Here is a 23198-nt window from a genome sequence, read left to right as displayed (position 1 = left end):
CATGGCAGACACCGAGGAGAGAACCGGGGAAGCTAATCCAGAAATAAGTGGAGCAGAATCGAGTGAAGATGAGCTGGATGTTCAGAATGAGGAGCAAACAGACGAGCAGAAGAAGACGTTCAAAGATCTGGTACCGGTTATATGGTTATTTATGTAGAAATAAGAGAGAATGCGGTTGGTTTGTGTTCAGTGTGAGAGTAAACAGTTCAGATCTGATGGAGGTTCATCACCAGACCAGCTCTACATACTCAGATTAAATTTAAATAAACTGCTTTCACCTAAACAAACATCTACAGGCTTCATCTCACTACCACAGCAGGTCAGAGAGAGTTAGTGAACCCAGGTTTCATTCTTACAGTCAGTACACGTGTCATTTGTGGTATTGCCTGGTCATAAATATGGAATAACATGTGGTTTTCTCTTGTGGTCCATTAGCTTTAAGGAGTGTGGCTCGGTGGGTAGCACTGTCGCCTCACAGCAAGAAGGTCCTGGGTTCGATTCCCAAATGGAGCAGTCTGGGTCCTTTCTGTGTGGAGTACCCTAGTGGTTAAGGTACTAGACTGGTCATTAGAAGTTTGCTGGTTCAAGCCTTGCAACCACCAAGTTGCCACTGTTGGGCCCCTGAGCAAGGCCCTTAACCTTCAATTGCTTAAAAATCATGTTCGTCTGCTAAATACCAAAAATATAAATGAGTTATCCCTGTGTCTGTGTGGGTTTCCTCCGGGTGCTCCGGTTTCCTCACACAGTCCAAAAACATGCAAGTACATGACTGTGTTTGATATTAAAACTTGAACTGATGAATCTTGTGTTATGAGTAACTACCGTTCCTGTCATAAATGTAACCACAGTGTAAAACATGACGTTAAAATCCTAATAAATACATTTGCTTCAAGGTACGAGGTGAAGTGTTTTCTACCCATCGTTAGAGTAGAAATAATGATAGTATTACCACGATATTATTACTGTGATTGTCCTCCGAGTTCTCACAACATTCGCACTCGTATGAACTTGAGTGACTCCCATTCTTAATCTATAGGGTTTAATATGATGTCGGCCCACACTTTGCAGCTATAACAGCTTCAACTCTTCTAGGAAGGCTCTCCACAAGGTTTAGGAGTGTGTTTATGGGAATTTTTGACCATTCTTCCAGAAGCGCATTTGTGAGGTCAGACACTGATGTTGGACGAGAAGGCCCGGCTCACAGTCTCCACTCTAATTCATCCCAAAGGTGTTCTATCAGGTGGAGGTCAGTCAAGTTCTTCCACACCAAACTCGCTCATCCACGTCTTTATGGACCTTGCTTTGTGCACTGGTGTGCAGTCATGTTGGAACAGGAAGGGGCCATCCCCAAACTGTTCTCACAAAGTTGGGAGCAAGAAATTGTCCAAAATCTCTTGGTATGCTGAAGCATTAAGAGTTCCTTTTACTAGAACTAAGGGGCCGAGCCCAACTCCTGAAAAACAACCCCACACCATAATCTCCCCTCCACCATACTTTACAGTCAGACGAGTACCGTTCTCCTGGCAACCGCCAAACCCAGACCCAGACGGAGAAGCGTGATTCGTCACTCCAGAGAACACGTCTACACTGCTCTAGAGTCCAGTGGCGGCGTGCTTTACACCACTGGTGATGTAAGGCTCGGATGCAGCTGCTCGGCCATGGAACCCATTCCATGAAGCTCTACACACTGTTCTTGAGCTAATCTGAAGGCCACATGAAGTTTGGAGGTCCGTAGTGATGGACTCTGCAGAAAGTTGGCGACCTCTGTGCACTATGCGCCTCATCATCCACTGACCCGCTCTGTCATTTTACATGGCCGACCACTTTGTTATAATACCACTGACGGTCGACTGTGGAATATTTAGTAGTGAGGAAACTTCACGACTGGACTTGTTGGCTAGGTGGCATCCTATCACGGTACCACGCTGGAATTCACTGAGCTCCTGAGAGCGACCCGTTCTTTCACTAATGTTTGTAGAAGCAGTCTGCATGCCGAGGTGCTTGGTTTTATACACCTGTGGCCATGGAAGTGATTGGAACACCTGAATTCAATTATTTGGATGGTGAGTGAATACTTTGGGCAATATAGTGTACATACCTACCGTGGGGTCCAAAAGTATGAGACCTCTTGTAAAATACTTATTTAGCATTTTCATCAAATTTAATACAAAGTATCTCATGACGTTGCATTTTGAACAAAATGTATATTAATTTTAGTATTTGGTATGATGTATTTTATATGATGTAGAATAGAATGCCTTTATTTATCATGGTGTACAGTACAATGAAAATCTTTCTTCACATATCCAAGCTTGTTTGAAAGCTGGAGTCAGAGTGCAGGGTCAGCCATCAGACGGCACCCTGGAGCAGATAGGGTTAAGGGCCTTGCTCAAGGGCCCAACAGTGGCTTCATGGAGTTTGCATGTTCTCCCATGTCTGTGCGGGTTGGAGCGCCGGAAGACATAGTCAGGTTAATTGAAGATGCTAAAAATGTGTGTGTGTGTTTGCCCTGTGATGGACAGGCGACCTGTCCCAGATGTTTCCACCCTTTTGCCCAGTGAATTGTATCCACCGCGACCATAAGTAGGATGAAGCGGTGATAAAAACAGACCGTGAATAAACCTAAGGATGCATAATACTATTTAAAGACACCCCAGGTCACAGTCAGGACTAAAAGACTGAAGACATTTTACATTTTCAGCACTTGGCGGACGCTTTTATCCAAAGCGACTTACAGTACTGTGACAGTACAGTATATTGTCTAAGCAATTGAGGAATAAGGACCTTGCTCAAGGGCCCAACAGTGACAACCTGGCAGTGATGGGGCCTGAACCAGTGACCTTTCGATTACAAGTCCAGTACCTTAACCACTAGGCTACAACTGCCCTAAAGAAAAGACATTCCCAACGTTTTGCCACAACGTCGAGAGCCAATAAACTTCATATATTATGCTTATATGTTGATATATGATATATTATCATAAAATTTCTCCTCCACCACACTTTACAGCTGCAGCTTCACACCCAGCCAGCCAGCCATTGTTCTCCTGTTGATGGAATGGAATGTGTGTGTGTTTGTGTTGCAGGGAGTAACAGAGGTGCTGTGTGAAGCGTGTGATCAGTTAGGATGGAAATGTCCCACCAAGATCCAGATCGAGGCGATTCCTGTCGCCCTGCAGGGTGAGAACCGCTCCCGTCTGTTTAATAATAATAATAATAATAAAGTAAATTTCTATTTATAACGTCCTGTACGACCTTCCCAGGGAGGGACGTGATCGGCCTGGCGGAGACGGGTTCGGGTAAGACGGCCGCGTTCGCTCTGCCCATCCTGCAGACTCTGCTGTCGTCTCCACAGCGCCTGCACACGCTGGTCCTCACGCCCACCAGAGAGCTGGCCTTCCAGATCTCAGAGCAGTTCGAGGCTCTGGGCTCCAGCATCGGGGTCAAGACAGGTAACCGCCTCGGGTCATGAGGAATCAACTTTAATTATAAATGTTTTATTGAGGATTCCGATTGATTGTAATGCGCTCATGAGATCGGGTAGTCACACATACCTCAGAGTGCTACAGAATCAAACAGATACACAAGTTAATAAAAGCAAATACATTCATTACGAGGGAGCTTCAGAAAGTTTCTGCACTTTTATAACTGGTGAGGGTGGTAGGAGGAGTAATCGGTCGTGTCTGAGAGACGTCTATAGTCTGGATTTATCTCCATCTGATTTCCACCTTTTTGGACGCTCAAAGAAGCTTTAAGAGGAAGAAGATTTTCATGTGATGATGATGTGGAAGCAGCGCTGCATCAGTGGCTACGAGCTCAACCAAAACCATTTGTTGCTGATGGCAATAAATGGTCCGACGCTGGAAAAATGTCGCCACATTTTTCTTTAATAAAGAAGGTAATTGTGTGTGTTGATTTGTTGCAGCCGTTATCGTTGGTGGGATTGATATGATGTCGCAGGCGTTGGTACTGGCAAAGAAACCTCATGTAGTGGTCGGTGAGTGTGTTTCAGACGCTCCCAGATGAAGTTAAATATGAAGCTCTGAATGATTTTAACGTGTGTGTGTGTGTGTGTGTGTGTGTGTGTGTGTGTGTGTGTATTAGCTACCCCCGGTAGGTTAATTGATCATCTGGAGAACACCAAGGGATTCAATCTCCGAGCTCTGAAGTTCCTGGTGATGGATGAAGCAGATCGAATCCTGAACATGGACTTTGAGTCTGAGGTACTTTTTATTATAACTAGATCAAATGTTTGATTAGTTATATTTGATCATGAAATGACACAGCTTTGCTACTTTATAGGGATGTAACGATGCACCACAAGACGGTTAATAAGCGATTAAAAAATTCCACGATTCAAATTGATTCGACATGTAAACTGAATTGATATTCACTTTAAACAGCAGAGGGCGCTGGCACTATACACCTCACCTGGTTTAAGTTACTGGCGCTATATATACCTGGTTGCCAGATTCGTGGCTTTTCAGCCAAATTGGTCTTAATTCAAAATTGTTTGGCATAGTTTGTACCTACCTCAGAAATAAAAGGACATTCATTATTTAGATAAATAAAAGATAAGCACAAATACGGTATTTTATTTCATTTTTTTAGGAGTAATAATAAAAGGAAACCTCGTCATAATTTGTCTTTAATTTCAGTTTTAAAAAATCGGGAAAAAATTCTATCATGGGTAGAGTGTATCGTTACATCCCTAGTCTTTTATGGTTGTGCTTTTATTATTTTGTTGGTATAAAGCAGAGGTGCTCAATATGTCGATCACGACCTACCAGTTGATCGCACAGTGCATGCTGGGGATGTTACGATTCACGATACGATTTTTTCCCCGTTTTTTTCTTTTTTTTTAACTGAAATTGAAGACACATTAAATTAAGTTTCCTTTTATTATTTCTCTTTAAAAAAAATAAAATACTGTATTTGTGATTATCTTTTATTTATCTAAATAATGAACGTCCTTTTATTTCTGAGGTAGCTACAAACTATGCAAAACAATTTTGAATTAAGCCTAATTTGGAATCTGGCAACCAGGCGAGGTGAATAGTGCCAGTGCCCTCTCCTGTTTAAAGTGAATATCCATTCACTGTACATGTCAAATGATTTAAATTGTGGAATTTATACACTGGTAGGTCGTGCCTCATTCAAAAAGATCAGCGAGATTGACATGAAATGTGGCCGCTGTTTCTTTAATTTGCGTTTTGTTACCATAGCGATGCCTCAGCCCGCCTAAAGCACCACGAATCTAGAAAGTTTTCATTCATCAGTAGCCAGTTTGTGCCGTTTTTGCATTTTTTCTTTTTTTAACCTACACGGTTTGTGAAGATGAGTGAGCAACCAAGCACAAAGAAACCAAAAACACTGCAGAGACGCCTGTTTCGTTCAATCTTAACCTACAATCTGACATTCATATGAAGTTAAGAGCCTCTGCTGGACAGTTTTGGAACTTGCTGGCTGAGGTAAAATATGTGCCACATACAGGGGTTGGACAAAATAACTGAAACACCTGGTTTTAGACCACAATAATTTATTAGTATGGTGTAGGGCCTCCTTTTGCGGCCAATACAGCGTCAATTCGTCTTGGAAATGACATATACAAGTCCTGCACAGTGGTCAGAGGGATTTTAAGCCATTCTTCTTGCAGGATAGTGGCCAGGTCACTACGTGATGCTGGTGGAGGAAAACGTTTCCTGACTCGCTTCTCCAAAACACCCCAAAGTGGCTCAATAATATTTAGATCTGGTGACTGTGCAGGCCATGGGAGATGTTCAACTTCACTTTCATGTTCATCAAACCAATCTTTCACCAGTCTTGCTGTGTGTATTGGTGCATTGTCATCCTGATACACGGCACCGCCATTGGATGCACATGGTCCTCCAGAATGGTTCGGTAGTCCTTGGCAGTGACGCGCCCATCTAGCACAAGTATTGGGCCAAGGGAATGCCATGATATGGCAGCCCAAACCATCACTGATCCACCCCCATGCTTCACTCTGGGCATGCAACAGTCTGGGTGGTACGCTTCTTTGGGGCTTCTCCACACCGTAACTCTCCCGGATGTGGGGAAAACAGTAAAGGTGGACTCATCAGAGAACAATACATGTTTCACATTGTCCACAGCCCAAGATTTGCGCTCCTTGCACCATTGAAACCGACGTTTGGCATTGGCACGAGTGACCAAAGGTTTGGCTATAGCAGCCCGGCCGTGTATATTGACCCTGTGGAGCTCCCGACGGACAGTTCTGGTGGAAACAGGAGAGTCGAGGTGCACATTTAATTCTGCCGTGATTTGGGCAGCCGTGGTTTTATGTTTTTTGGATACAATCCGGGTTAGCACCCGAACATCCCTTTCAGACAGCTTCCTCTTGCGTCCACAGTTAATCCTGTTGGATGTGGTTTGTCCTTCTTGGTGGTATGCTGACATTACCCTGGATACCGTGGCTCTTGATACATCACAAAGACTTGCTGTCTTGGTCACAGATGCGCCAGCAAGACGTGCACCAACAATTTGTCCTCTTTTGAACTCTGGTATGTCACCCATAATGTTGTGTGCATTGCAATATTTTGAGCAAAACTGTGCTCTTACCCTGCTAATTGAACCTTCACACTCTGCTCTCACTGGTGCAATGTGCAATTAATGAAGATTGGCCACCAGACTGGTCCAATTTAGCCATGAAACCTCCCACACTAAAATGACAGGTGTTTCAGTTATTTTGTCCAACCCCTGTATTTGACAGCATTTTTGGATCAGCATACTTGTGTGAATCAGAATTTTCCCATATTAAAATAATAAAGTGTAAATATGGGTCCGCACTCACTGATGAACGCTGGGAAGCCTGATTGAGAGTTGGCATCAGCAGCTACAGTCCAGACTATATAAACCTGACTGACACCATTCAGTGTAAATCATCAGAATAATGTTAGTGTGGTCGCCCTGTAAAGCTAAATATTAATACAGGAACTGAAGCGCATTTAAAAAACTACAAAGCTTTTTTGAAAAATGATGAGGTGAACCTTTTTAAAAAGTAAATCTTAACGACCTGTCGACTAATATAGTAGATCTCAGACCATGAAAGTGTGGGCACCCCTGGTGTAGAGCCTACAAACTCACATCGTTTAGAGAGGCTGTTCAGCTACGAATATGGACTGTTTTTAACAATTATGCTCGTTCTGTTCTGATCACACTTTGATGAAAGCTTGCGTCTCATTAGCTGATCAAAAACAGTTCTCAAAGTTTAACACTATATTTCTTAAAAGGCTCCGTCATAACAGTGAAGCAAACTGTACTGATCGTAGACTGGTTTTAAATACTGTTCTTATATTTTTACATTTGGTCAGTCGACAGTCTGCGATGCCTTCGGCTCCACCCACACAGCCTGCTTCAGCATGGCTTATTTGCTCCCTGGTCAAGAAGGGTGATTTTATTTAACATTTGCATGTAGGTACAGTAGACCAGTGGTCCCCAACAATCGAGATGCACACCGGTACCGGTCTGTGGGTCATTTATTACTGGGTACAGAAAGGATCAATAATTAGAGATGTCTGTTATTGTCTACTATCACCACTAGATGGCAGCAGTATTTCGTTGCTGTGAAAAAAGCTCAGGCTTCACACTGATTTTTTCATTCTATAGTTATTTTATCTTAAATCACCCACCCCCGCCAGTCTCTGAAGTTATATCTTATATGAAACCGGTCCATGTTGAGGTTGGGGACTGCTGCAGTAGATGTGGGATCACAAATTGAAAGAAAAAGTACTGTACCAATGGTAATAGGGCTTTTGGTCTTTGCCAGATCCCTTCTGCTGTCAGTGTTTGACTGTGGAGATTTGTATCTAACTCTCTTATTCCATCTGTGTCTCTCAGGTAGATAAGATTTTGAAGGTGATTCCCAGAGAGAGACACACCTTCCTGTTTTCTGCCACCATGACGAAAAAGGTAAACAAACAGTATTTCTGTTACAGTTTTTCATTTCTTCTTCTTTTATAAGTTTTATGTGCTGTGATTTGTGTTAATAACTGTGCTTTGTTCACTTCACGTGTGTGTTTGTGTGTTTAGGTTCAGAAACTACAAAGAGCTGCGTTGAAGGATCCAGTGAAATGTGCCGTGTCCACCAAATACGCCACAGTGGAGAAACTCCAGCAGTACTACGTATTTATCCCTGCTAAATACAAGGTACCACACATACCAGCCTTTACTAGCTAACAATACTCGACCAAGAGCATTCGGATTCATCAGGATGAGCTTGTTGGATGTCCCGTTCCTAACCATGAGCACTAATATGGAGTTACTCCCTGCCTTCCACATATAACAGCATTTACTCGTCCAGAAGAGCTTTACACAAGATTCTGAAGTGTGTCTGTGGAGAAGAGCTCTTGTAGGCATGCTGATGTTGGATCAGAAGGTCTTTGCAGTTATGCAGTTATGAACCTTTAAAATAATATTTTGTGACTAGCATAATAAAGAACCCAAAGTGCAGAACGATTCTACTCACAAATGATGGAAAATCAGTGGGAACCCTGAGGGGTTTCGCTGCTATGAGACGCTCCTACTTAGGGGTGATATTATAGGGGAGACATTAACACCCGAAGTGTGTTCCTTATGTCCAGTCTACACGACTTTGTGAAGCTGGATTTTCTGCAGTGATGGCAACCAGAACAAAGGTAGGATGTTGGAAATGGAAGCAGTGTTTTCATTGCTTTGGTAGCAATCTCTGGATATTCTGCCTTGATTTTAATCCTAAAAGCTGGCAGGTTTGAAGTTGGCTGAATCATACTTTTAAGGCCACCGGCATTTGGGATCTCCAGCCGTTGATCCTCTTCCAGCATGTGCTCAATGCAGCAGGTGTGTTTACAAATGGGTCGTGGATCCATTCCATCTCATTCTGTCATTGATTGTGATTGGGAACTTATTGAGAATTCATCTTTCAGAGTGCCGGTGGTTGGGGACCACTGGTGTAGTCCATTCTTTTGAATGTCGACTGACACTCACCGGTCCTATGAGTCAATAGTAGGTGCTTTAGTAGTTAAAAAAAGCTCCACAGTTTCATTTTGACCCCAGTGGTGGTTACTCTATCAGTCAATGGACCTGTTTTATTTTTTGTAAATGCACAATTGCACTGTATTACTATTGATCAATGTGCTTAAAATTCCTCCCCTCCTGAAGATTTTAGGCCAGGGGTCTCAAACTCGCGGCCCGCGGGCCAATTGCGGCCCGCAGGCCGATATTTTGTGGCCCCCGACTTAACGTCAAAGTTCATTGTTAGTGCGGCCCGCGCGGTTTTCTCACACGCACCTATTTTGCCGAGTCGTTGCGCAACTCATTATTTTTTCACTTAGCAACGTATTAGCAACGTCACTTGGCTGAAACGTGATTCAGAGCGACACCAAGTGGAAGGAAAATATATCCTGTCAGCCAGTGCAAGAGATAGAGGACAGAAAACAAATTTACCAAGAACAATTTAATCAAAAAGAGCAAGAATTTAAAATGTATAAAACAGACAATGCACTTGATATTAAGAATTAAGAGAGGTGAAGTAACATGGACACCAGAGTTAGCTCAGTAGCAGAGAGATTTGGTAGAGCAGAAGGATGTGTAGGATGTAAACAAAAAGAATAAAATCTAGATCACTTTATTTATGAATGTGAAATGTATAAACACCTGAGAGATAAATTTAATAATGATAAGAAAAACGAATTGCTCAAAAAAGCTATGAACAATGATAAAATTTTCAAATTCCTCTCAGAATATATAGAAAGTTCTTTCTGAATAATATCCCAAACACTCAGGTATTGGGCAGAGGTGGAAAGAGTACTAAAATATTGTACTCAAGTAAAAGTACTACTACTTTAAATAATTTTTACTGAAATACGAGTAAAATTACTAGTCTAAAAACCTACTCAAGTAAAAAAGGAACTAATTTAAAACGTACTCAGAGTAAACGTTACTTCGTTACTTGTGTTAGTAAACAAAAATTCTTAACAGCAGGGGGGGTCTCTCCTGTGTAATGCAAACAGGACAAGTGGATATATCTCACAATAGTTGTTTTTAATTGAAATATAATGGAAAAAACATGTTGATAGAAGATTTAAAGCATTTAGGAATGTAATGTGTTATTTTAGTACAGATCATCCCATAAAACATTTTCAAACTGTATGACCACAGAAGTTGGCATTAATTGTGGATTCTATAGAGCAGCCTTCTTTTCATCACCAACAAATACCAAACAACATCCTACTGCAGATCTCATAACTCAAAACAAGTCACGGTTACAGGTGTTGTGACTTTCACTAAATGACCCAAAGAAAACCTTCAAGATGTAAGACAATTCTGGGAATAATAGATCTTTGAAGGTAGCTGGATCTTTAGGTTTCTGGCAGCAAAGAGTAGGTAAAAGAAGCCTATGTTCTGAAGAATTGTTCATGTTCTGAACTGTTATTAATAAAGATTGAGAAGTTTGGATCAATTGTACTTTTGTTTGGAATACCTGAAACCCTTTTTTTGTGGAATACTTGATGCGGCCCAGCCGCTCCTGGACTCTACCTCCAGCGGCCCCCAGATAAATTGAGTTTGAGACCCCTGTTTTAGGCAGATTGAGTTAATTTTTTGTCTATTATCTCTTGCCACTGATTATTATTTATTACCCCCCAGCTAAACACAATGTCTCACACTTACCTTCCTATATAATTGTGTTTGTGTGTGTGTTTCAGGACTGTTACTTGGTCTCCATATTAAACGAATTAGCAGGAAACTCCTTCATGGTTTTCTGCAGCACCTGTAACAACACACAGCGGGTGGCGCTCTTACTCCGGAACCTGGGCATCACTGCCATTCCACTGCACGGACAAATGAGTCAGGTACACACACACACACACACACACCCACACACAGAGAGAGAGAGAGAAAGACACATACCTACATTACAGTGTCAATTATTAGTTTTCTCTTCTGTCTGTATTTATAAGACATTTATAATTACAGTGGTACCCTGTAATTCGCCCTTCGTGGAGAAATATGAACCCTTAAATTCGGCGTGTGCATTTATGCTGTCAGTTTTACTTCAAATAAATTAACAATAAAAAAAAAATCCTGAAAAGGATCAATATTTCATGATGCTTTGCTATTTTTGCAAAATGTAAGGGCACGGTAAACAGCAGCACCGCGACCCAGATCAACCACACAGCAGCATAGAATCATAATCGCTGCTTACCTGAGCTTCTCTTCTTTAAATTCAGACCAGATCTATATCCTGCCACATTGTACATTTCCAGAATAATTCCAGAATATATAAATCCACATTCAACTGTGTTTGTCCAGCAAAGTAACCAAAACCGTTTTATTCTGATCATTTATTATCTCTGCTTTCCCGGTTAAAAGCTGAAACTGGTAATTTGTTAGCTTGGTAAGCTGTCACTTGTACCTCTACAATCGATAAAGGGAGATATTTTTTCGTTGCCAGTTCACCTAAATGATGCACATTGGAGAAATCCCAAAAAAATGTGCATGTATTGTTTTGGATTAGAGGAACAACTGAAATTCTGCCCAAAATCTGAGTTTGAAAGTTTCAAGGTACCACTGTGTTCTTTTTTTCGTGTAATAAATCAAAACACACAGTTCATGTTGCTTTGCAATGTTGGCTCGTGGGTAGCACTGTCGCCTCACAGCAAGAAGGTCTTGGGTTCGATCCCCAGGTGGGGTTCTACTTTCTGTGTGAAATTTGCATGTTCTCACCGTGTCCGTGTGGCTTTCCTCCGGGTGCTCCAGTTTCCTCCCACAGTCCATAAACATACATAACTACCGTTTTTGTCGTGGATGTAACAGAAGGGTGTAAAACATGACGTTAAAATCCAAACAAACAAACATTAAGTTTCTGGTGTGCCCAGGCCTCAATTCAACTTTCTCGACCACTGACCTGAGTGTGTATGTATGTGTGTATGTGTGTGTCTAGAATAAGCGTCTAGGCTCTCTGAATAAGTTCAAGTCAAAGTCGCGCTCTGTGCTGTTGGCGACTGACGTGGCGTCTCGTGGTTTGGACATTCCTCACGTCGACTGTGTGATCAACTTTGACATTCCCACACACTCGAAGGTAACATGCGTACACCTGAGCACAGGACTCACTTAAAAAAAATCTATTGTGTCTGGTATTAATGTGTGTGTGTGTGTGTGTTTTAGGACTACATCCATCGTGTGGGCAGAACAGCTCGAGCAGGACGATCTGGAAAATCCATCACATTCGTTACACAGTAAGTAAATCAATCACATTCACCACGGTCGGACCACAAATCCCAGTCCAGAGGTTCAAACCGGTTTGCTGTTGTGTGTCCAGGTACGACGTTGAACTTTTCCAGCGTATCGAAGCTTTGATTGGGAAGAAACTTCCCGCGTTCCCAACACAAGAGGAGGAAGTGATGATGCTGGTGGAGCGAGTGAGCGAGGCGCAGAGATTTGCTCGAATCGTACGTATCGGTTTTGTTCTCTCACTGTCTTACAGCTCTGTAGATACAACTACTGTACAGCGGTACCTTGAAACTCAACATCGATTGGTTCTGAAAGTGGCGTCAAGTTTTAAAAGTATTTTTCCCATAAGGATGTTTGGGAAACTTGTTAATGCGTCCATGGTCCCCTGGAACTGCATATACTTTCAGTTATTTAGTAAAATAATGAGGTTGTTTTTTATTCTAATACACTGAAAATAACCCAACTATGATATAAAACACTGAAATACAATAAAAGCTTTACTTTTTTATTGTTTCCTTATGCTTCTTAATGGTGGAGATGCTTGATCTTGGAATACCGTATACCGTTCAGTACCGGTGCATTCACATGAGAAGTGACAAAACTGCTTTTGCGCTGCTGTGCCGTTATTTCCTATGAAGTGTGACGGCGGTGCACAAAACTTAACGTGACTGAGTGAGGAATTTCATTAGTGGAGAAACGTATGAGCAGTAATAATAAGGAGAAGTTTAGTGCTCCTGTCTCCTGCTTTTAGTACATCAAACCACATTAAGTTTTATTTTTAACCAGAAGTGTTTTAGACTCTGGAAGAAGCTGTAACACAAGTTTAAAAGTGAAACAGGGAGGAAAATCCAGATAAACACAGATACATGTTGAGCTGTAACACTGGATCTGATGGTTATTCCACACAAATGCAGATTCGTCTCATATTCACACTTTGATGAGGTTTTACCGCTTAAGCTGAGCGCTGAACAAAGCAGCAGTACATTGTTAATTTGAAATTAAATAAATATATATTTTTAAAAAGGCTGAACATGTCCAGTTTAAGAGTACAAATGTTACCAAGAAGGGGGTTGAGTTTCAAAGATTTTGAGCTTAGGGGACGTCTGGTTTCAAGGTACCTCTGTATATGAAGTGTTTAATATTGCCGTGCAGAGTTTTGTCCTCTTTGCTCAGCCGGGACGGCACGGTGGATAAGTGGGTAGCACTGTCGCCTCACAGCAAGAAGGTCCTGCGTTCGATCCCCAGGTGGGACGGTCCGGGTCCTTTCTATGTGGAGTTTGTATGTTCTCCCCGTGTCTGCGTGGGTGCTCCAGTTTTCTCCCACAGTCCAAAGACGTGCAAGTGAGGTGAATTGGCGACATTAAATTGTCCATGACTGTGTTTGATATAACCTTGTGAACTGATGAATCTTGTGTAATGAGTGACTACCGTTCCTGTCATGAATGTAACCAAAGTGTAAAACATGACGTTACAATCCTAATAAACAAACACACTTTACCCAGCCTTAGTTTAAGGTGACCAGGTCGGTATTAATTGTTCTGTATTAATTGACTGATTGCTGCTCTGTCTCTTTCTCTCTGTGAGCAGGAGATGAAGGAACAAGGAGAAAAGAGAAAGAGGAGAGGTGGAGAGGAAGAAGGAGATGATGCTGAACAGTCCAGCGGTGTGCGCAAGAAAGTGAAGGGAGGAAAGTTTTCGTCAAGAGGCAGGGGAGGCGGCTTCAAGAGGGGGCGCTAGACTCCCGCTCACTCCGATCAGCCATTCATGTACATAAAACTTTATTAAGCTGCTGCCTCTGTCTTTTTGGAATGAAATGTTTGTATCTCTTCTTACCTATGAAATGTATCTGTTCAGTTTACAATAAACTTACAAATAACACCGTGTAACCCAACGTTTACACCAGCAGAGTCAGTTTTTTCACTGTCTAGCAAACTGACACCTACATGTATATCGATCAGCCACAACAATAAAATCACTGACGGCTGAAGTGAACAGTCAGTTCTCCTAACTAAGGTGTTGGGAGCAGAAAAATGGAAAGCGTAGAATCTGAGTGACTTTGACGAGGCACAGACTGTAATGTGTAGAAGACTGGGTGTTCTTGGGTGTTTTTGGCACGCAGAAGTACATACCTATCAAAAGTGGCCCAAGGAAGGAAAAACTGCAAACTAGTGACAGGATCACAGTCACCCAATGCTCACTGATGTGATGACCTTGATAGACCAGTGGCTTTCTGTAAATCAAAAGCTCTTGACCGTTTAATACCCACCCCTCGCCCCAAAAACACGCTGCATTGGGCAAAAAATCCAGAGATGAGTTTGAGACCTGCATTGGGAACCCTGTTGGATTCTGAGACCTCGTTCTTCTGGACAAGGTTCATTTTTAAAAGAAATGATCCCCGAGCATATAAACCACATGCAAACTTTCATCATATATTCACCAGTTGGGACGCTGTGAGCAGGAATCTAACCTGCATGGGGAGACCCCATTGGATTTCGAGTCCAACGCTTTAACCTCTCCACCATCACAGCCACTATAAAATGTGATTTTCTGGACAAGGTTCATTTTTTGGAAGGACTGATCCACAAGCATATAAACCACACGCAAACTTTCCATTACAATGTCTATTCAATGGAGAATTGAAAAATCACTGCTTGGGACGCTGTGAGCAGGGTTCGAACCTGCGCGGGGAAACCCCATTGGATTTCGAGTCCAACGCCTTAACCTCTCGGCCATCACAGCTACTGGAACGCTGGATGTGTATAATCTGAGTGACTGATGAGGGCCAAATTGTAATTTCTAGAAGACTTGGACAGATCATATTCAAACCGGCAAACATGTAGCCTGCTGCATATCAGCTCTGGACACTTTTTAAGATCAGTGTAGTGAAATATGCTCAGTTAAGTCTATATACAAAAGACTGAAGAAATATTAAAACCTGGCTGTTACTGAGCAGGGATTTATACTTTCACCTGGAACACCTAAACCTCTCAGCCATCACAGCCATTTGAAGCTATCCTCTTGACAATGTTTGATTTTCTGGAAGGAGAAGGTTCACACTGCAATAGTTTAGCAGCAATTATACACCTTTGTTGCAAAATTAGCATTTTCAGGAGGAATACCTTCAAACGGTATTGATGCAGTGGATACTTGGGTCTGCTGTTGAGAAATGAGTAGTCCTGTCTGGAAGATATTACTCATGCATCGTGACCTTAGGCATTCTAAAGTAAAACCAGTGTCCATGATTAAACGTAATGTGGTCTAAATTGAAAGTCCCAAGCATCTTGCCATTTAACCCTCCACTAACATAGTACTTTGGGTGTACAATCCAGTGACGTGGAAAATTGTTAACTAGCCTGCTGTGTGTCTGCTGTGGACAGTTTTAAATATCTAATAAGTGTTTCCTAAAGATTAGAGGATTGTGTATAACTTGTAGTCATGAAGCTACTGTGTCGAATCGAACCTGCACAGGGAGACGCCATTGGATTTTAAGTCCAACGCCTTAACTTCTCGGCCATCACAGCTACGGGAGGGCATCGTTCTTCTGGACAAGATTCATTTTTTAAAAGGACTTGTCTACACGCATATCAACACCATCCAAGCTTTCCATTATAATGTCTATTCAATGGAGAATTAATAAAATCACTGGTTGAGACGCTGTGAGCAGGATTCGAACCTGCGCAGGGAAACCCCATTGGATTTCGAGTCCAACGCCTTAACCTCTCAGCCATCACAGCCACCAGCAAACATGATTTGAAGCAGCTTTTACCAGATACACAAACTCAGCTTAATGCAATAAACGACAGACTACTGGGACTGATACCAAACTGTTAAGCACAAAGCAAAAACACCTTTACCATTTAACCCCCAATAACATAGTACATTGTTCATAAAAACCCAGCAATTAGGAGATGTCCAACATGGATTGTTTAAAAGATCCACTCTCTGTTTAGTCTTTACTGAAGATTAGAAGAACTGCGTGAGGAAACCCCATTGGATTCCAGGTCCAACACCTTAAACCCTCAGCCATCTCAGCTACAACAATGTGTGGTTTTCTGGACAAGGTTCATTTTGTGGAAGGAATGATCCACAAGTATATACAACAACATGCAAACTTTCAAATTAAGTTAACTACTCAAGGGAAGATCATAGACTGATTGGGACTCTGTGAGAAGGATACGAACCTGCGTGGGGAAACCCCATTCGATTTCAAGTCCAACTACCTAACCTCTCGGCCATCACAGCCACAGGAAGGCATCAGTCTTCTGGACAATGTTCATTTTTGGAAGGAATGATCCACAAGCATATAAACCACATGCAAACTTTCATCATAACTTCACCGGTTGGGACGCTGTGAGCAGGATTTGAACCTACGCGGGAAGACCCCATTGGATTTCAAGTCCAACACCTTAACCTCTCGGCCATCACAGCCACTAACAAGCATGATTTGAAGCAGCTTTTACCAGATACACAAACTCAGCTGAATGTAACAAACACACTACTGGGACTGATACCAAACTGTTAAGCACAAAGCAAAAACACCTTCACCATTTAACCCCTCAATAACATAGTACATTGTTCCTAAAACCCAGCAATTAGGAGATGTCCAACATGGCTTGTTCAAAAGATCCACTCTCTGTTTAGTCTTTACTGAAGATTAGAAGCACCTCTCGACCATTACACCTGAAATAAAGCTTGGTTTGCTGGACAAGGTTAGTTTTTCAGAAGGAATGATCCACAAGCAGATAAACCACATGCAAACTTTACATTACAATAACTTCTCAAGGAAGGATCATAAATCCACAGGTTGGGACTCAGTGAGCATCATAAAGGTACTAGTTGGGACGCTGTGAGCAGGATTCGAACCTGCGCGGGGAAACCCCATTGGATTTCGAGTCCAACGCCTTAACCTCTCGGCCATCACAGCCACAAGAAGGTATCAAACTTGTGCCAAAGCTGTAACTGCTGGATCATTATGGCACACAACAGCAGCATGTTTTTTAAGTATCTGCTTCTGCAGCTTTTACCAGATACACAAACTCAGCTTAATGCAATAAACGACAGACTACTGGGACTGATACCAAACTGTTAAGCACAAAGCAAAAACACCTTCACCATTTTACCCCCAATAACATAGTACATAGTTCATAAAAACCCAGCAATTAGGAGATGTCCAACATGGATTGTTTAAAAGATCCACTCTCTGTTTAGTCTTTACTGAAGATTAGAAGAACTGCGTGAGGAAACCCCATTGGATTCCAGGTCCAACACCTTAAACCCTCAGCCATCTCAGCTACAACAATGTGTGGTTTTCTGGACAAGGTTCATTTTGTGGAAGGAATGATCCACAAGTACATACAACAACATGCAAACTTTCAAATTAATTCAACTACTCAAGGGAAGATCATAGACTAACTGGTACTCTGTGAGCAGGATTCGAACCTGTCCAGGGAAACCCCATTGGATTTCAAGTCCAACTCCCTAACCTCTCGGCCATCACAGCCGTAGGAAAGCATCAGTCTTCTGGACAATGTTCATTTTTGGAAGGAATGATCCACAAGCATATAAACCACATGCAAACTTTCATCATAACTTCACCGTTTGGGACGCTGTGAGCAGGATTTGAACCTACGCGGGGAGACCCCATTGGATTTCAAGTCCAACGCCTTAACCTCTCGGCCATCACAGCCACTAACAAGCATGATTTGAAGCAACAAACACACTACTGGGACTGATACCAAACTGTTAAGCACAAAGCAAAAACACCTTCACCATTTAACCCCTCAATAACATAGTACATTGTTCCTAAAAACCCAGCAATTAGGAGATGTCCAACATGGATTGTTTAAAAGATCCACTCTCTGTTTAGTCTTTACTGAAGATTAGAAGAACTGCGTGAGGAAAATCAATTGGATTCCAGGTCCAACACCTTAAACCCTCAGCCATCTCAGCTACAACAATGTGTGGTTTTCTGGACAAGGTTCATTTTGTGGAAGGAATGATCCACAAGTATATACAACAACATGCAAACTTTCAAATTAAGTCAACTACTCACGGGAAGATCATAGACTGACTGGTACACTGTGAGCAGGGTTCGAACCTACCCGGGGAAACCCCATTCGATTTCAAGTCCAACTACCTAACCTCTCGGCCATCACAGCCACAGGAAAGCATCAGTCTTCTGGACAATGTTCATTTTTGGAAGGAATGATCCACAAGCATATAAACCACATGCAAACTTTCATCATAACTTCACCGGTTGGGGCGCTGTGAGCAGGATTTGAACCTACGCGGGGAGACCCCATTGGATTTCAAGTCCAACACCTTAACCTCTCGGCCATCACAGCCACTAACAAACATGATTTGAAGCAGCTTTTACCAGATACACAAACTCAGCTGAATGTAACAAACACACTACTGGGACTGATACCAAACTGTTAAGCACAAAGCAAAAACACCTTCACCATTTAACCCCTCAATAACATAGTACATTGTTCCTAAAACCCAGCAATTAGGAGATGTCCAACATGGCTTGTTCAAAAGATCCACTCTCTGTTTAGTCTTTACTGAAGATTAGAAGCACCTCTCGACCATTACACCTGAAATAAAGCTTGGTTTTCTGGACAAGGTTAGTTTTTCAGAAGGAATGATCCACAAGCAGATAAACCACATGCAAACTTTACATTACAATAACTTCTCAAGGAAGGATCATAAATCCACAGGTTGGGACTGAGTGAGCATCATAAAGGTACTAGTTGGGACGCTGTGAGCAGGATTCGAACCTGTCCAGGGAAACCCCATTGGATTTCAAGTCCAACTCCCTAACCTCTCGGCCATCACAGCCGTAGGAAAGCATCAGTCTTCTGGACAATGTTCATTTTTGGAAGGAATGATCCACAAGTATATAAACCACATGCAAACTTTCATCATAACTTCACCGGTTGGGACGCTGTGAGCAGGATTTGAACCTACGCGGGGAGACCCCATTGGATTTCAAGTCCAACGCCTTAACCTCTCGGCCATCACAGCCACTAACAAGCATGATTTGAAGCAACAAACACACTACTGGGACTGATACCAAACTGTTAAGCACAAAGCAAAAACACCTTCACCATTTAACCCCTCAATAACATAGTACATTGTTCCTAAAAACCCAGCAATTAGGAGATGTCCAACATGGATTGTTTAAAAGATCCACTCTCTGTTTAGTCTTTACTGAAGATTAGAAGAACTGCATGAGGAAAATCAATTGGATTCCAGGTCCAACACCTTAAACCCTCAGCCATCTCAGCTACAACAATGTGTGGTTTTCTGGACAAGGTTCATTTTGTGGAAGGAATGATCCACAAGTATATACAACAACATGCAAACTTTCTAATTAAGTCAACTACTCAAGGGAAGATCATAGACTGACTGGGACTCTGTGAGCAGGATTCGAACCTGCCCAGGGAAACCCCATTGGATTTCAAGTCCAACTCCCTAACCTCTCGGCCATCACAGCCACTAACAAGCATGATTTGAAGCAGCTTTTACCAGATACACAAACTCAGCTGAATGTAACAAACACACTACTGGGACTGATACCAAACTGTTAAGCACAAAGCAAAAACACCTTCACCATTTAACCCCTCAATAACATAGTACATTGTTCCTAAAACCCAGCAATTAGGAGATGTCCAACATGGCTTGTTCAAAAGATCCACTCTCTGTTTAGTCTTTACTGAAGATTAGAAGCACCTCTCGACCATTACACCTGAAATAAAGCTTGGTTTGCTGGACAAGGTTAGTTTTTCAGAAGGAATGATCCACAAGCAGATAAACCACATGCAAACTTTACATTACAATAACTTCTCAAGGAAGGATCATAAATCCACAGGTTGGGACTGAGTGAGCATCATAAAGGTACTAGTTGGGACGCTGTGAGCAGGATTCGAACCTGCGCGGGGAGACCCCATTGGATTTCGAGTCCAACGCCTTAACCTCTCGGCCATCACAGCCACAAGAAGGTATCAAACTTGTGCCAAAGCTGTAACTGCTGGATCATTATGGCACACAACAGCAGCATGTTTTTTTACCAGATACACAAACTCAGCTGAATGCAATAAACGACAGACTACTAGGACTGATACCAAACTGTTAAGCACAAAGCAAAAACACCTTCACCATTTAACCCCCCAATAACATTGTACATTGTTCATAAAAACCCAGCAATTAGGAGATGTCCAACATGGATTGTTTAAAAGATCCACTCTCTGTTTAGTCTTTACTGAAGATTAGAAGAACTGCGTGAGGAAACCCCATTGGATTCCAGGTCCAACACCTTAAACCCTCAGCCATCTCAGCTACAACAATGTGTGGTTTTCTGGACAAGGTTCATTTTGTGGAAGGAATGATCCACAAGTACATACAACAACATGCAAACTTTCAAATTAATTCAACTACTCAAGGGAAGATCATAGACTAACTGGTACTCTGTGAGCAGGATTCGAACCTGTCCAGGGAAACCCCATTGGATTTCAAGTCCAACTCCCTAACCTCTCGGCCATCACAGCCGTAGGAAGGCATCAGTCTTCTGGACAATGTTCATTTTTGGAAGGAATGATCCACAAGCATATAAACCACATGCAAACTTTCATCATAACTTCACCGTTTGGGACGCTGTGAGCAGGATTTGAACCTACGCGGGGAGACCCCATTGGATTTCAAGTCCAACGCCTTAACCTCTCGGCCATCACAGCCACTAACAAGCATGATTTGAAGCAACAAACACACTACTGGGACTGATACCAAACTGTTAAGCACAAAGCAAAAACACCTTCACCATTTAACCCCTCAATAACATAGTACATTGTTCCTAAAAACCCAGCAATTAGGAGATGTCCAACATGGATTGTTTAAAAGATCCACTCTCTGTTTAGTCTTTACTGAAGATTAGAAGAACTGCGTGAGGAAAATCAATTGGATTCCAGGTCCAACACCTTAAACCCTCAGCCATCTCAGCTACAACAATGTGTGGTTTTCTGGACAAGGTTCATTTTGTGGAAGGAATGATCCACAAGTATATACAACAACATGCAAACTTTCAAATTAAGTCAACTACTCACGGGAAGATCATAGACTGACTGGTACACTGTGAGCAGGGTTCGAACCTACCCGGGGAAACCCCATTCGATTTCAAGTCCAACTACCTAACCTCTCGGCCATCACAGCCACAGGAAAGCATCAGTCTTCTGGACAATGTTCATTTTTGGAAGGAATGATCCACAAGCATAAACCACATGCAAACTTTCATCATAACTTCACCGGTTGGGGCGCTGTGAGCAGGATTTGAACCTACGCGGGGAGACCCCATTGGATTTTAAGTCCAACACCTTAACCTCTCGGCCATCACAGCCACTAACAAGCATGATTTGAAGCAGCTTTTACCAGATACACAAACTCAGCTGAATGTAACAAACACACTACTGGGACTGATACCAAACTGTTAAGCACAAAGCAAAAACACCTTCACCATTTAACCCCTCAATAACATAGTACATTGTTCCTAAAACCCAGCAATTAGGAGATGTCCAACATGGCTTGTTCAAAAGATCCACTCTCTGTTTAGTCTTTACTGAAGATTAGAAGCACCTCTCGACCATTACACCTGAAATAAAGCTTGGTTTTCTGGACAAGGTTAGTTTTTCAGAAGGAATGATCCACAAGCAGATAAACCACATGCAAACTTTATATTACAATAACTTCTCAAGGAAGGATCATAAATCCACAGGTTGGGACTCAGTGAGCATCATAAAGGTACTAGTTGGGACGCTGTGAGCAGGATTCGAACCTGCGCGGGGAGACCCCATTGGATTTCGAATCCAACGCCTTAACCTCTCGGCCATCACAGCCACAAGAAGGTATCAAACTTGTGCCAAAGCTGTAACTGCTGGATCATTATGGCACACAACAGCAGCATGTTTTTTAAGTATCTGCTTCTGCAGCTTTTACCAGATACACAAACTCAGCTTAATGCAATAAACGACAGACTACTGGGACTGATACCAAACTGTTAAGCACAAAGCAAAAACACCTTCACCATTTTACCCCCAATAACATAGTACATAGTTCATAAAAACCCAGCAATTAGGAGATGTCCAACATGGATTGTTTAAAAGATCCACTCTCTGTTTAGTCTTTACTGAAGATTAGAAGAACTGCGTGAGGAAACCCCATTGGATTCCAGGTCCAACACCTTAAACCCTCAGCCATCTCAGCTACAACAATGTGTGGTTTTCTGGACAAGGTTCATTTTGTGGAAGGAATGATCCACAAGTACATACAACAACATGCAAACTTTCAAATTAAGTCAACTACTCAAGGGAAGATCATAGACTGACTGGTACTCTGTGAGCAGGATTCGAACCTGTCCAGGGAAACCCTATTGGATTTCAAGTCCAACTCCCTAACCTCTCGGCCATCACAGCCGTAGGAAGGCATCAGTCTTCTGGACAGTGTCCATTTTTGGAAGGAATGATCCACAAGCATATAAACCACATGCAAACTTTCATCATAACTTCACCGTTTGGGACGCTGTGAGCAGGATTTGAACCTACGCGGGGAGACCCCATTGGATTTCAAGTCCAACGCCTTAACCTCTCGGCCATCACAGCCACTAACAAGCATGATTTGAAGCAACAAACACACTACTGGGACTGATACCAAACTGTTAAGCACAAAGCAAAAACACCTTCACCATTTAACCCCTCAATAACATAGTACATTGTTCCTAAAAACCCAGCAATTAGGAGATGTCCAACATGGATTGTTTAAAAGATCCACTCTCTGTTTAGTCTTTACTGAAGATTAGAAGAACTGCGTGAGGAAAATCAATTGGATTCCAGGTCCAACACCTTAAACCCTCAGCCATCTCAGCTACAACAATGTGTGGTTTTCTGGACAAGGTTCATTTTGTGG

The 23198-nt window shown here is 42.3% G+C and overlaps 1 protein-coding gene and 16 non-coding genes across 17 annotated transcripts; 1 reads left to right on the top strand and 16 right to left on the bottom strand.

Annotated features, from left to right (window-relative positions):
- On the top strand, nucleotides 1-14137 carry ddx47 (DEAD (Asp-Glu-Ala-Asp) box polypeptide 47). Its single transcript, XM_063017047.1, has 12 exons — nucleotides 1-130; nucleotides 3086-3179; nucleotides 3263-3451; nucleotides 3925-3996; nucleotides 4104-4222; nucleotides 7875-7946; nucleotides 8067-8183; nucleotides 10718-10864; nucleotides 11956-12093; nucleotides 12180-12250; nucleotides 12334-12463; nucleotides 13833-14137. Exons 1-12 carry the CDS (start codon nucleotides 2-4, stop codon nucleotides 13980-13982), a joined length of 1428 nt encoding a protein of 475 aa, XP_062873117.1. The 5' UTR covers nucleotide 1; the 3' UTR covers nucleotides 13983-14137.
- A 554-nt stretch (nucleotides 14138-14691) lies between these two features.
- Nucleotides 14692-14773, bottom strand: trnas-cga (transfer RNA serine (anticodon CGA)). Its single transcript has one exon. It is a non-coding gene; the product is annotated as a tRNA-Ser (tRNA).
- A 129-nt stretch (nucleotides 14774-14902) lies between these two features.
- trnas-cga (transfer RNA serine (anticodon CGA)) lies at nucleotides 14903-14984 on the bottom strand. Its single transcript has one exon. It is a non-coding gene; the product is annotated as a tRNA-Ser (tRNA).
- Nucleotides 14985-15897: 913 nt separating this feature from the next.
- On the bottom strand, nucleotides 15898-15979 carry trnas-cga (transfer RNA serine (anticodon CGA)). Its single transcript has one exon. It is a non-coding gene; the product is annotated as a tRNA-Ser (tRNA).
- A 612-nt stretch (nucleotides 15980-16591) lies between these two features.
- trnas-uga (transfer RNA serine (anticodon UGA)) lies at nucleotides 16592-16673 on the bottom strand. The gene has a single exon. It is a non-coding gene; the product is annotated as a tRNA-Ser (tRNA).
- Nucleotides 16674-17087: 414 nt separating this feature from the next.
- On the bottom strand, nucleotides 17088-17169 carry trnas-cga (transfer RNA serine (anticodon CGA)). Its single transcript has one exon. It is a non-coding gene; the product is annotated as a tRNA-Ser (tRNA).
- Nucleotides 17170-17849: 680 nt separating this feature from the next.
- On the bottom strand, nucleotides 17850-17931 carry trnas-uga (transfer RNA serine (anticodon UGA)). Its single transcript has one exon. It is a non-coding gene; the product is annotated as a tRNA-Ser (tRNA).
- A 390-nt stretch (nucleotides 17932-18321) lies between these two features.
- On the bottom strand, nucleotides 18322-18403 carry trnas-uga (transfer RNA serine (anticodon UGA)). Its single transcript has one exon. It is a non-coding gene; the product is annotated as a tRNA-Ser (tRNA).
- A 104-nt stretch (nucleotides 18404-18507) lies between these two features.
- Nucleotides 18508-18589, bottom strand: trnas-uga (transfer RNA serine (anticodon UGA)). Its single transcript has one exon. It is a non-coding gene; the product is annotated as a tRNA-Ser (tRNA).
- A 414-nt stretch (nucleotides 18590-19003) lies between these two features.
- Nucleotides 19004-19085, bottom strand: trnas-uga (transfer RNA serine (anticodon UGA)). The gene has a single exon. It is a non-coding gene; the product is annotated as a tRNA-Ser (tRNA).
- A 104-nt stretch (nucleotides 19086-19189) lies between these two features.
- On the bottom strand, nucleotides 19190-19271 carry trnas-uga (transfer RNA serine (anticodon UGA)). The gene has a single exon. It is a non-coding gene; the product is annotated as a tRNA-Ser (tRNA).
- Nucleotides 19272-20157: 886 nt separating this feature from the next.
- trnas-cga (transfer RNA serine (anticodon CGA)) lies at nucleotides 20158-20239 on the bottom strand. The gene has a single exon. It is a non-coding gene; the product is annotated as a tRNA-Ser (tRNA).
- A 659-nt stretch (nucleotides 20240-20898) lies between these two features.
- On the bottom strand, nucleotides 20899-20980 carry trnas-uga (transfer RNA serine (anticodon UGA)). The gene has a single exon. It is a non-coding gene; the product is annotated as a tRNA-Ser (tRNA).
- Nucleotides 20981-21370: 390 nt separating this feature from the next.
- trnas-uga (transfer RNA serine (anticodon UGA)) lies at nucleotides 21371-21452 on the bottom strand. Its single transcript has one exon. It is a non-coding gene; the product is annotated as a tRNA-Ser (tRNA).
- A 102-nt stretch (nucleotides 21453-21554) lies between these two features.
- Nucleotides 21555-21636, bottom strand: trnal-uaa (transfer RNA leucine (anticodon UAA)). Its single transcript has one exon. It is a non-coding gene; the product is annotated as a tRNA-Leu (tRNA).
- A 414-nt stretch (nucleotides 21637-22050) lies between these two features.
- trnas-cga (transfer RNA serine (anticodon CGA)) lies at nucleotides 22051-22132 on the bottom strand. Its single transcript has one exon. It is a non-coding gene; the product is annotated as a tRNA-Ser (tRNA).
- Nucleotides 22133-22812: 680 nt separating this feature from the next.
- Nucleotides 22813-22894, bottom strand: trnas-uga (transfer RNA serine (anticodon UGA)). Its single transcript has one exon. It is a non-coding gene; the product is annotated as a tRNA-Ser (tRNA).
- Nucleotides 22895-23198: the final 304 nt, after the last annotated feature.

The sequence above is a fragment of the Trichomycterus rosablanca genome, chromosome 2 (genome assembly GCF_030014385.1).
Source record: "Trichomycterus rosablanca isolate fTriRos1 chromosome 2, fTriRos1.hap1, whole genome shotgun sequence".
In the NCBI taxonomy this organism is placed as follows: Eukaryota; Metazoa; Chordata; class Actinopteri; order Siluriformes; family Trichomycteridae; genus Trichomycterus; species Trichomycterus rosablanca.
The sequence above is the reverse complement of the archived record's forward strand: the minus strand, read 5'-3'. Positions and strand labels throughout refer to the sequence as shown.

Coding starts and splice junctions, on each gene's coding strand:
- ddx47 (XM_063017047.1), top strand. CDS start 2: ATGGCAGACACCGAGGAGAGAACCGGGGAAGCTAATCCAGAAATAAGT. Junction 7,947..8,066: donor CTGCCACCATGACGAAAAAG/GTAAACAAACAG, acceptor TTGTGTGTTTAG/GTTCAGAAACTACAAAGAGC. Junction 8,184..10,717: donor TTATCCCTGCTAAATACAAG/GTACCACACATA, acceptor TGTGTGTTTCAG/GACTGTTACTTGGTCTCCAT.